At 40.7% G+C, this 12478-nt stretch overlaps 1 protein-coding gene across 1 annotated transcript; it reads left to right on the forward strand.

Annotated features, from left to right (window-relative positions):
* The first annotated feature begins 25 nt into the window (after positions 1–25).
* Positions 26–11984, forward strand: fbxo36a (F-box protein 36a). The gene is made up of 4 exons (XM_079621580.1): positions 26–128; positions 728–836; positions 930–1102; positions 11568–11984. Exons 1-4 carry the CDS (start codon positions 33–35, stop codon positions 11757–11759), a joined length of 570 nt encoding a protein of 189 aa, XP_079477706.1. The 5' UTR covers positions 26–32; the 3' UTR covers positions 11760–11984.
* Positions 11985–12478: the final 494 nt, after the last annotated feature.

Here is a 12478-nt window from a genome sequence, read left to right on the forward strand (position 1 = left end):
CAGTTGTCATGGTAACAATTAAGCGTCCAAATATGGCATCTCTTCTGGATGAAATTCTGTTTGAAACTGCTGGACAAGGTCCGCCTCCCTCTAAAGACTTCTACCAATTTTCTATCACACAAAAAGAGGTATTTAACAGTAGGCTAGCCTACACAAAATTATAATTGAACTGATATTACGAAGGGAAAAATATTTAAATGTGGTTGGTTGTAAATTTTTGCATTAATACGTTAACGTTAAGTTACCTGAATTGCAAAAACAGCATATTGTCTGTCATGTCTGATAAGCAAAATTGATTATTCTGTTAAAGTCGGCATGAAACAAAAGTTGCAATTGTCTTTTCATCCCTATTGTGATGTATATCGGAGCAAAACGGCTTTTCAAACAAGAACAACGTACTTGATTTTGTCCATAGGGGAATTGCTTGTGATTTGATATTGGTCAATCTCATGTGAGTGACAGGTTGTCCCGCCCTCGTGCCAGTGTTGACGTCATCAGAGAAGCTATGTCTCTGCAAGAGGGAGGATAAATTATTGTGATTAAAGATTAGCACATGCATTCAAAAAAAATGTGCACGGATGAATCATTATGTCAATATTCCATAAAAATAAGAATGTAAATTCTTTAACTTTAACTTATCATCAGTCATACTAAGATAACAAAAACAAAAATAAATAAATGTTTATATAGTCATATTAAGCATTTCATAACTCTTTATTACCAACAGCTTATATGGAGGTGGTGGAAGATTTCAGTCCGAACTGAATTCAGAGGGACAGCACCTGGAGAGATAAAAATGTTCCACCATGACTTTTTGAATGATTCAAAGATGCAGGGTAACGATCCAGTCTGAGTTATTCTCCAGCTTTACATTTAAATATGTGATCCGATTTGTAATCATGATTTGTGAATGCTATTCCTGATTTTAGAGCAGTTAGCTGCGGTGTTTGGCACCAGGATTCTGGAGTACACTTTGGCTTTGTGTCAAGGCCATTTTGACTACCTGGAACGCTTACCTGACCGGCTGCTCCTTAAAATCCTTTCCTACATGTCCAGTCAGGACATTGGCTGTCTCAGCCAAACCTCAGAGAGGTTTAAGAAGGTTAGAACAATACACTGTCCCTTTCTCTGTTTTTTTTTTAGCTGTCTATCAAATAGATGTCTATCAAATAATATTTTACATTGTAAAAATGTGATTTATCTATATTTTGAATCTGTTTTATTATTTCTGATCATTGCTAACGAAAACATCACTATTACCATAACCCCTAACACTAAGTATAGCCTATGAAAGGGATAGTTTACCCAAAAATCTAAATTCTGTCATTAATTACTCCCTCGTGTCGTTCCAAACCCGTAAGACTTTCGTTTATCTATCGAACACAAACGTGCTGCGTAACACAAAAATGAATCTCATTGGTTCTTGCAGAAGCTCAAACATGCTGCGTAACACAAAAATGAATCTCATTGGTTCTTGCTGAAGCTCAAACGTGCTGCGTAACACAAAAATGAATCTCATTGGTTCTTGCTGAAGCTCAAACGTGCTGCGTAACAAGAATGAATCTCATTGGTTCTTGCTGAAGCTCAAACGTGCTGCGTAACATGAGAATGAATCTCATTGGTTCTTGCAGAAGCTCAAACGTGCTGCGTAACACAAGAATGAATCTCATTGGTTCTTGCTGAAGCTCAAACGTGCTGCGTAACACAAGAATGAATCTCATTGGTTCTTGCAGAAGCTCAAATGTGCTGCGTAACACGAGAATGAATCTCATTGGTTCTTGCAGAAGCTCAAACGTGCTGCGTAACACGAGAATGAATCTCATTGGTTCTTGCTGAAGCTCAAACGTGCTGCGTAACACAAGAATGAATCTCATTGGTTCTTGCTGAAGCTCAAATGTGCTGCGTAACACGAGAATGAATCTCATTGGTTCTTGCAGAAGCTCAAACGTGCTGCGTAACACGAGAATGAATCTCATTGGTTCTTGCAGAAGCTCAAACGTGCTGCGTAACACAAAATTAATCTCATTGGTTCTTGCAGAAGCTCAAACGTGCTGCGTAACACAAAAATGAATCTCATTGGTTCTTGCAGAAGCTCAAACGTGCTGCGTAACACGAGAATGAATCTCATTGGTTCTTGCAGAAGCTCAAACGTGCTGCGTAACACGAGAATGAATCTCATTGGTTCTTCCAGAAGCTCAAACGTGCTGCGTAACACGAGAATTAATCTCATTGGTTCTTGCTGAAGCTCAAACGTGCTGCGTAACACAAAAATGAATCTCATTGGTTCTTGCAGAAGCTCAAACGTGCTGCATAACAAGAATGAATCTCATTGGTTCTTGCTGAAGCTCAAATGTGCTGCGTAACACGAGAATTAATCTCATTGGTTCTTGCTGAAGCTCAAACGTGCTGCGTAACACGAGAATGAATCTCATTGGTTCTTGCTGAAGCTCAAACGTGCTGCATAATACGAGAATGAATCTCATTGGTTCTTGCTGAAGCTCAAACGTGCTGCGTAACACGAGAATGAATCTCATTGGTTCTTGCTGAAGCTCAAACGTGCTGCGCAACACCCGAGAATGAATCTCATTGGTTCTTGCTGAAGCTCAAACGTGCTGCGTAACAAGAATGAATCTCATTGGTTCTTGCAGAAGCTCAAACGTGCTGCGTAACACAAGAATGAATCTCATTGGTTCTTGCAGAAGCTCAAACGTGCTGCGTAACACGAGAATTAATCTCATTGGTTCTTGCAGAAGCTCAAACGTGCTGCGTAACATGAGAATAAATCTCATTGGTTCTTGCTGAAGCTCAAACGTGCTGCGTAACACAAGAATGAATCTCATTGGTTCTTGGAGAAGCTCAAACGTGCTGCGTAACACAAGAATGAATCTCATTGGTTCTTGGAGAAGCTCAAACGTGCTGCGTAACAAGAATGAATCTCATTGGTTCTTGCTGAAGCTCAAACGTGCTGCGTAACACAAGAATGAATCTCATTGGTTCTTGGAGAAGCTCAAACGTGCTGCGTAACACAAGAATGAATCTCATTGGTTCTTGCTGAAGCTCAAACGTGCTGCGTAACACAATAATGAATCTCATTGGTTCTTGCAGAAGCTCAAACGTGCTGCGTAACACAAGAATGAATCTCATTGGTTCTTGCTGAAGCTCAAACGTGCTGCGTAACATGAGAATTAATCTCATTGGTTCTTGCAGAAGCTCAAACGTGCTGCGTAACACAAGAATTAATCTCATTGGTTCTTGCTGAAGCTCAAACGTGCTGCGTAACATGAGAATTAATCTCATTGGTTCTTGCTGAAGCTCAAACGTGCTGCGTAACACAAGAATAAATCTCATTGGTTCTTGCAGAAGCTCAAACGTGCTGCGTAACACAAGAATAAATCTCATTGGTTCTTGCTGAAGCTCAAACGTGCTGCGTAACAAGAATAAATCTCATTGGTTCTTGCTGAAGCTCAAACGTGCTGCGTAACATGAGAATTAATCTCATTGGTTCTTGCTGAAGCTCAAACGTGCTGCGTAACACGAGAATGAATCTCATTGGTTCTTGCTGAAGCTCAAACGTGCTGCGTAACACGAGAATGAATCTCATTGGTTCTTGCTGAAGATCAAACGTGCTGCGTAACAAGAATGAATCTCATTGGTTCTTGCTGAAGCTCAAACGTGCTGCGTAACAAGAATGAATCTCATTGGTTCTTGCAGAAGCTCAAACGTGCTGCGTAACAAGAATGAATCTCATTGGTTCTTGCAGAAGCTCAAACGTGCTGTGTAACACAAGAATGAATCTCATTGGTTCTTGCAGAAGCTCAAACGTGCTGCGTAACACAAGAATGAATCTCATTGGTTCTTGCTGAAGCTCAAACGTGCTGCGTAACACAAGAATGAATCTCATTGGTTCTTGCTGAAGCTCAAACGTGCTGCGTAACACGAGAATTAATCTCATTGGTTCTTGCAGAAGCTCAAACGTGCTGCGTAACACGAGAATGAATCTCATTGGTTCTTGCAGAAGCTCAAACGTGCTGCGTAACACGAGAATGAATCTCATTGGTTCTTGCAGAAGCTCAAACGTGCTGTGTAACACAAGAATGAATCTCATTGGTTCTTGCAGAGGCTCAAACGTGCTGTGTAACACAAGAATGAATCTCATTGGTTCTTGCAGAAGCTCAAACGTGCTGCGTAACACAAGAATGAATCTCATTGGTTCTTGCAGAAGCTCAAACGTGCTGCGTAACAAGAATGAATCTCATTGGTTCTTGCTGAAGCTCAAACGTGCTGTGTAACACGAGAATGAATCTCATTGGTTCTTGCTGAAGCTCAAACGTGCTACGTAACACACGAGAATGAATCTCATTGGTTCTTGCTGAAGCTCAAACGTGCTGTGTAACACGAGAATGAATCTCATTGGTTCTTGCTGAAGCTCAAACGTGCTGCGTAACACACAAGAATGAATCTCATTGGTTCTTGCTGAAGCTCAAACGTGCTGTGTAACACGAGAATGAATCTCATTGGTTCTTGCTGAAGCTCAAACGTGCTACGTAACACACGAGAATGAATCTCATTGGTTCTTGCTGAAGCTCAAACGTGCTGCGTAACAAACAAGAATGAATCTCATTGGTTCTTGCAGAAGCTCAAACGTGCTGCGTAACAAGAATGAATCTCATTGGTTCTTGCTGAAGCTCAAACGTGCTACGTAACACACGAGAATGAATCTCATTGGTTCTTGCTGAAGCTCAAACGTGCTACGTAACACACGAGAATGAATCTCATTGGTTCTTGCAGAAGCTCAAACGTGCTGCGTAACACACGAGAATGAATCTCATTGGTTCTTGCTGAAGCTCAAACGTGCTACGTAACACACGAGAATGAATCTCATTGGTTCTTGCAGAAGCTCAAACGTGCTGCGTAACAAGAATGAATCTCATTGGTTCTTGCTGAAGCTCAAACGTGCTACGTAACACACGAGAATGAATCTCATTGGTTCTTGCAGAAGCTCAAACGTGCTGCGTAACAAGAATGAATCTCATTGGTTCTTGCTGAAGCTCAAACGTGCTACGTAACACACGAGAATGAATCTCATTGGTTCTTGCTGAAGCTCAAACGTGCTGCGTAACAAACAAGAATGAATCTCATTGGTTCTTGCAGAAGCTCAAACGTGCTGCGTAACAAGAATGAATCTCATTGGTTCTTGCTGAAGCTCAAACGTGCTACGTAACACACGAGAATGAATCTCATTGGTTCTTGCTGAAGCTCAAACGTGCTGCGTAACAAACAAGAATGAATCTCATTGGTTCTTGCAGAAGCTCAAACGTGCTGCGTAACACACGAGAATGAATCTCATTGGTTCTTGCTGAAGCTCAAACGTGCTGCATAACACGAGAATGAATCTCATTGGTTCTTGCTGAAGCTCAAACGTGCTGTGTAACACCCGAGAATGAATCTCATTGGTTCTTGCTGAAGCTCAAACGTGCTGCGTAACAAGAATGAATCTCATTGGTTCTTGCAGAAGCTCAAACGTGCTGCGTAACACAAGAATTAATCTCATTGGTTCTTGCAGAAGCTCAAACGTGCTGCGTAACACGAGAGTGAATCTCATTGGTTCTTGCTGAAGCTCAAACGTGCTGCGTAACAAGAATGAATCTCATTGGTTCTTGCTGAAGCTCAAACGTGCTGCGTAACACAAGAATGAATCTCATTGGTTCTTGCAGAAGCTCAAACGTGCTGCGTAACAAGAATGAATCTCATTGGTTCTTGCTGAAGCTCAAACGTGCTGCGTAACAAACAAGAATGAATCTCATTGGTTCTTGCAGAAGCTCAAACGTGCTGCGTAACACACGAGAATGAATCTCATTGGTTCTTGCTGAAGCTCAAACGTGCTGCATAACACGAGAATGAATCTCATTGGTTCTTGCTGAAGCTCAAACGTGCTGTGTAACACCCGAGAATGAATCTCATTGGTTCTTGCTGAAGCTCAAACGTGCTGCGTAACAAGAATGAATCTCATTGGTTCTTGCAGAAGCTCAAACGTGCTGCGTAACACAAGAATGAATCTCATTGGTTCTTGCAGAAGCTCAAACGTGCTGCGTAACACAAGAATTAATCTCATTGGTTCTTGCAGAAGCTCAAACGTGCTGCGTAACACGAGAGTGAATCTCATTGGTTCTTGCTGAAGCTCAAACGTGCTGCGTAACAAGAATGAATCTCATTGGTTCTTGCTGAAGCTCAAACGTGCTGCGTAACACAAGAATGAATCTCATTGGTTCTTGCAGAAGCTCAAACGTGCTGCGTAACAAGAATGAATCTCATTGGTTCTTGCAGAAGCTCAAACGTGCTGTGTAACACAAGAATGAATCTCATTGGTTCTTCCAGAAGCTCAAACGTGCTGCGTAACACAAGAATGAATCTCATTGGTTCTTGCAGAAGCTCAAACGTGCTGTGTAACACAAGAATGAATCTCATTGGTTCTTCCAGAAGCTCAAACGTGCTGCGTAACACAAGAATTAATCTCATTGGTTCTTGCAGAAGCTCAAACGTGCTGCGTAACACGAGAGTGAATCTCATTGGTTCTTGCTGAAGCTCAAACGTGCTGCGTAACAAGAATGAATCTCATTGGTTCTTGCTGAAGCTCAAACGTGCTGCGTAACACAAGAATGAATCTCATTGGTTCTTGCAGAAGCTCAAACGTGCTGCGTAACAAGAATGAATCTCATTGGTTCTTGCTGAAGCTCAAACGTGCTGCGTAACACAAGAATGAATCTCATTGGTTCTTGCTGAAGCTAAAACGTGCTGCGTAACACGAGAATGAATCTCATTGGTTCTTGCTGAAGCTAAAACGTGCTGCGTAACACGAGAATGAATCTCATTGGTTCTTGCAGAAGCTCAAACGTGCTGTGTAACACAAGAATGAATCTCATTGGTTCTTGCAGAAGCTCAAACGTGCTGCGTAACAAGAATGAATCTCATTGGTTCTTGCAGAAGCTCAAACGTGCTGCGTAACACAAGAATGAATCTCATTGGTTCTTGCTGAAGCTCAAACGTGCTGCGTAACACAAGAATGAATCTCATTGGTTCTTGCTGAAGCTAAAACGTGCTGCATAACACGAGAATGAATCTCATTGGTTCTTGCAGAAGCTCAAACGTGCTGTGTAACACAAGAATGAATCTCATTGGTTCTTGCAGAAGCTCAAACGTGCTGCGTAACAAGAATGAATCTCATTGGTTCTTGCTGAAGCTCAAACGTGCTGCGTAACACACAAGAATGAATCTCATTGGTTCTTGCAGAAGCTCAAACGTGCTGCGTAACACAAGAATGAATCTCATTGGTTCTTGCTGAAGCTCAAACGTGCTGCGTAACACACAAGAATGAATCTCATTGGTTCTTGCAGAAGCTCAAACGTGCTGCGTAACAAGAATGAATCTCATTGGTTCTTGCAGAAGCTCAAACGTGCTACGTAACACACAAGAATGAATCTCATTGGTTCTTGCTGAAGCTCAAACGTGCTGCGTAACACACAAGAATGAATCTCATTGGTTCTTGCTGAAGCTCAAACGTGCTGCGTAACACACAAGAATGAATCTCATTGGTTCTTGCTGAAGCTCAAACGTGCTGCGTAACAAGAATGAATCTCATTGGTTCTTGCAGAAGCTCAAACGTGCTGCGTAACACACAAGAATGAATCTCAATGGTTCTTGCTGAAGCTCAAACGTGCTGTGTAACACCCGAGAATGAATCTCATTGGTTCTTGCTGAAGCTCAAACGTGCTGCGTAACAAGAATGAATCTCATTGGTTCTTGCTGAAGCTCAAACGTGCTGCGTAACAAGAATGAATCTCATTGGTTCTTGCTGAAGCTCAAACGTGCTACGTAACACACGAGAATGAATCTCATTGGTTCTTGCAGAAGCTCAAACGTGCTGCGTAACACAAGAATGAATCTCATTGGTTCTTGCAGAAGCTCAAACGTGCTGCGTAACACGAGAGTGAATCTCATTGGTTCTTGCTGAAGCTCAAACGTGCTGCGTAACAAGAATGAATCTCATTGGTTCTTGCAGAAGCTCAAACGTGCTGCGTAACAAGAATGAATCTCATTGGTTCTTGCAGAAGCTCAAACGTGCTACGTAACACACGAGAATGAATCTCATTGGTTCTTGCTGAAGCTCAAACGTGCTACGTAACACACGAGAATGAATCTCATTGGTTCTTGCTGAAGCTCAAACGTGCTGCGTAACAAGAATGAATCTCATTGGTTCTTGCAGAAGCTCAAACGTGCTACGTAACACACGAGAATGAATCTCATTGGTTCTTGCTGAAGCTCAAACGTGCTGCGTAACACGAGAATGAATCTCATTGGTTCTTGCTGAAGCTCAAACGTGCTGCGTAACAAGAATGAATCTCATTGGTTCTTGCTGAAGCTCAAACGTGCTGCGTAACACAAGAATGAATCTCTTTGGTTCTTGCTGAAGCTCAAACGTGCTGCGTAACACGAGAATGAATCTCATTGGTTCTTGCTGAAGCTCAAACGTGCTGCGTAACAAGAATGAATCTCATTGGTTCTTGCTGAAGCTCAAACGTGCTGCGTAACACAAGAATGAATCTCATTGGTTCTTGCTGAAGCTCAAACGTGCTGCGTAACACAAGAATGAATCTCATTGGTTCTTGCTGAAGCTCAAACGTGCTGCGTAACACAAGAATGAATCTCATTGGTTCTTGCTGAAGCTCAAACGTGCTGCGTAACACAAGAATGAATCTCATTGGTTCTTGCAGAAGCTCAAACGTGCTGCGTAACACAAGAATGAATCTCATTGGTTCTTGCAGAAGCTCAAACGTGCTGCGTAACACGAGAATGAATCTCATTGGTTCTTGCTGAAGATCAAACGTGCTGCGTAACAAGAATGAATCTCATTGGTTCTTGCTGAAGCTCAAACGTGCTGCGTAACAAGAATGAATCTCATTGGTTCTTGCTGAAGCTCAAACGTGCTGTGTAACACGAGAATGAATCTCATTGGTTCTTGCTGAAGCTCAAACGTGCTGCGTAACAAGAATGAATCTCATTGGTTCTTGCTGAAGCTCAAACGTGCTGCGTAACACAAGAATGAATCTCATTGGTTCTTGCTGAAGCTCAAACGTGCTGCGTAACACAAGAATGAATCTCATTGGTTCTTGCTGAAGCTCAAACGTGCTGCGTAACACAAGAATGAATCTCATTGGTTCTTGCTGAAGCTCAAACGTGCTGCGTAACACAAGAATGAATCTCATTGGTTCTTGCTGAAGCTCAAACGTGCTGCGTAACACAAGAATGAATCTCATTGGTTCTTGCAGAAGCTCAAACGTGCTGCGTAACACAAGAATGAATCTCATTGGTTCTTGCAGAAGCTCAAACGTGCTGCGTAACACGAGAATGAATCTCATTGGTTCTTGCTGAAGATCAAACGTGCTGCGTAACAAGAATGAATCTCATTGGTTCTTGCTGAAGCTCAAACGTGCTGCGTAACAAGAATGAATCTCATTGGTTCTTGCTGAAGCTCAAACGTGCTGTGTAACACGAGAATGAATCTCATTGGTTCTTGCTGAAGCTCAAACGTGCTGCGTAACAAGAATGAATCTCATTGGTTCTTGCTGAAGCTCAAACGTGCTGCGTAACACGAGAATGAATCTCATTGGTTCTTGCTGAAGCTCAAACGTGCTGCGTAACAAGAATGAATCTCATTGGTTCTTGCTGAAGCTCAAACGTGCTGCGTAACAAGAATGAATCTCATTGGTTCTCGCACATCAAGCGAACATGCTTGAGTTTATATACCACCACTGATGTGTGAGTTGATGGATTATATGTGAATAAAAGCCTAAAAATCTATTCATCATATAAAGCATTCATGTCTCTTTAGAAAATTTGGACTACGCTCAATTCATATGGATTAGTTTTACAATCTCTTTATGAACTTTTTGAAGCGTCAAAATTGGTTGCGTAGCTGTCAACTAATTTCATCAAAAAGATCTTCATTTGTGTGAAGAATACAAAAGTCTTACAGGTTTATAACGACTTGAGGGTGAGTAATATTAAATTTTAAACTTTGTGCTACAGAAATAGATAGAGTGTGATATGTGTTTGTATGTTAATGTACAGTGCTGGTCAGAATGATTTGCCCCCTTGGTAAATATGATCAAAGATGGCTGTAAAAAAATAAATCTGCATTGTTAATCCTTTTGATATTAAAAAGATGGCAAAAATCTAACCTTTCATTGAAGTAAAATAATTGAAAGTGGGGGGATTTCATTATGAAATAAAAAAAATTCTCCACAACGCGTTGGGAACAATTATTTGCCCCCTTTTATTAAATATGTTTGCAACCTCCTTTTCCCAAGATAACAGAGTTTTCTCCTATAATGCCTGATGAGTTTGGAGAACACCTGACAAGAGATCAGAGACCATTCCTCCATACAGAATCTCTCCAGATCCTGCAGATTCCCAGATCCATGTTGGTGCTTCTTCTCTTCAGTTCAGTCCACTCATTTTCTATAGGGTTCGGGTCAGGGACTGGGATGGCCAGATGCTTGGTTTTGTGCTCAGTGACCCATTTTTGTGGATGTCCAGGACCTTTGGCAGAAAATTAGGCCCACAGCAGTAAAGATACAGCAGAGTATGTCATTTTACACATGGGGTACTTTTTTATCCCTGTGTGCACCAAACCCATCTTAAGTGTTTGCTGCCAAAAAAACTATTTTTTTGTTTCATCTGTTCATAGAAGGTTTGAAAAATACCTGACACTACTGGAACTTCAAACGGGACGGGTTCTATGGTCAGATGAAACAAATAAAAAATAGCTTTTTTGGCAGCAAACACTTAAGATGGGTTTGGTGCACACAGGGATAAAAAAGTACCCCATGTGTAAAATGAAATACTCTGCTGTATCTTTACTGCTGTGGGCCTAATTTTCTGCCAGAGGTCCTGGACATCTTGTTCAGATACATGGCATCATGGATTGGATCAAATACCAACAGATAAAAAATCGAAACCTAACAGACTGTGCTAGAAATCTTATAACGGGCCATGTTTGGATCTTCCAACAGGACAGTGATCCAAAAACAAATATCAAAATCAAAACAAAAATGGGTCACTGAGCACAAAAGCAAGATCTGCAATGGCCATCCCAGTCCCTGGCCTGAACCCTAGAAGATGAGTGGGTTGAACTGAAGAGAAGAAGCGCCAACATGGATCTGGGAATCTGCAGGATCTGGAGGGATTCTGTATGGAGGAATGGTCTCTGATCTCTTGTCAGGTGTTCTCCAAACTCATCCGCCATTATAGGAGAAAACTCAGAGCTGTTATCTTGGCAAAAGGAGGTTGCAAACATATTTAATAAATAATTGTTCCAATGTGTTTTGGAGAAAAACATTTATTTCATAATGTGATTCCCCCCCACTTTCAATTATTTTACTTCAATGAAAGGTTTTTAAATATAATATCAAAAGGATGAACAATGCAGATTTATTTTGTACAGCCATCTTTGATCATATTTACCAAGAGGACAAATAATTCTGACCAGCACTCTATATCTATGTGTCCAGATATGTAACTCAGAGGAGATCTGGAAGCAGACTGTGATGGTTCATTGTGATATGATAACTGAAGACATGGAAATGCTGGCGAAAGCCATGGGTTGGAAGAACATCTTCTTTAAGTTTTATTACAAACAAGAACATGGCAACATGGCCTGTCCTGCAGAGGAAGAAGATGAAGCCAATACTGCATCTCCATGAGCTATTAAATACAACTCTCAATCAACAGGACAATTAAAACCATCTCAAAGTGTTCATTCATTTACTACTCCTGTCTTTTAATGTTTGCAGTTATTGATTAAAGTTTATGAAACATTGATTCAAATGGAATGAGACACTATACTGAGTGTCAGGATATTATTAAAGCATTACTTTGAAATGATTAATGTATGAAATACATAATTATAAAAAAAAATTATTAGTAATTCGTGTAATTCGTAACTCGTCTTTTTGTTTAGAACATGATCGAATTATTCACCCAGTAGCTATAACAGGACGTCTCTGTCTCTGATACTGTTTTTGGCTCTTTTCATTAACTGCAGGGTGGAAAGTGACCAGCAGATGGCGCGCGTTAATAAAGCGAGTGAATGTGCAAAACCAATGCAACATACTTTCACTGTAGATGGTCGAAATAAAGTATGCCTTATTAAACATAAAATCACTCAATATGATAAATTCCTTGCTTTACTTCCTTATTTTAATTATAAGTGGTTTTGAAACGGAAAGTCTTGAGTATTTTTTATTATTTTTTTATTTTTAGTTTACCTAGTAAAGAATGTTCTTTATTTGGTTTTAAAAATAGACTATCCAACATTCAAAGGCAGTCAATTTTGTATAGACACATACAGCTAAATAAAAATACAATTCACTGAACTCAGTGTCCCTGGGACATGATGACACACCATATGGGGTAAGTTGTC

Source organism: Phoxinus phoxinus (genome assembly GCF_949152265.1).
Source record: "Phoxinus phoxinus genome assembly, chromosome: 8".
In the NCBI taxonomy this organism is placed as follows: Eukaryota; Metazoa; Chordata; class Actinopteri; order Cypriniformes; family Leuciscidae; genus Phoxinus; species Phoxinus phoxinus.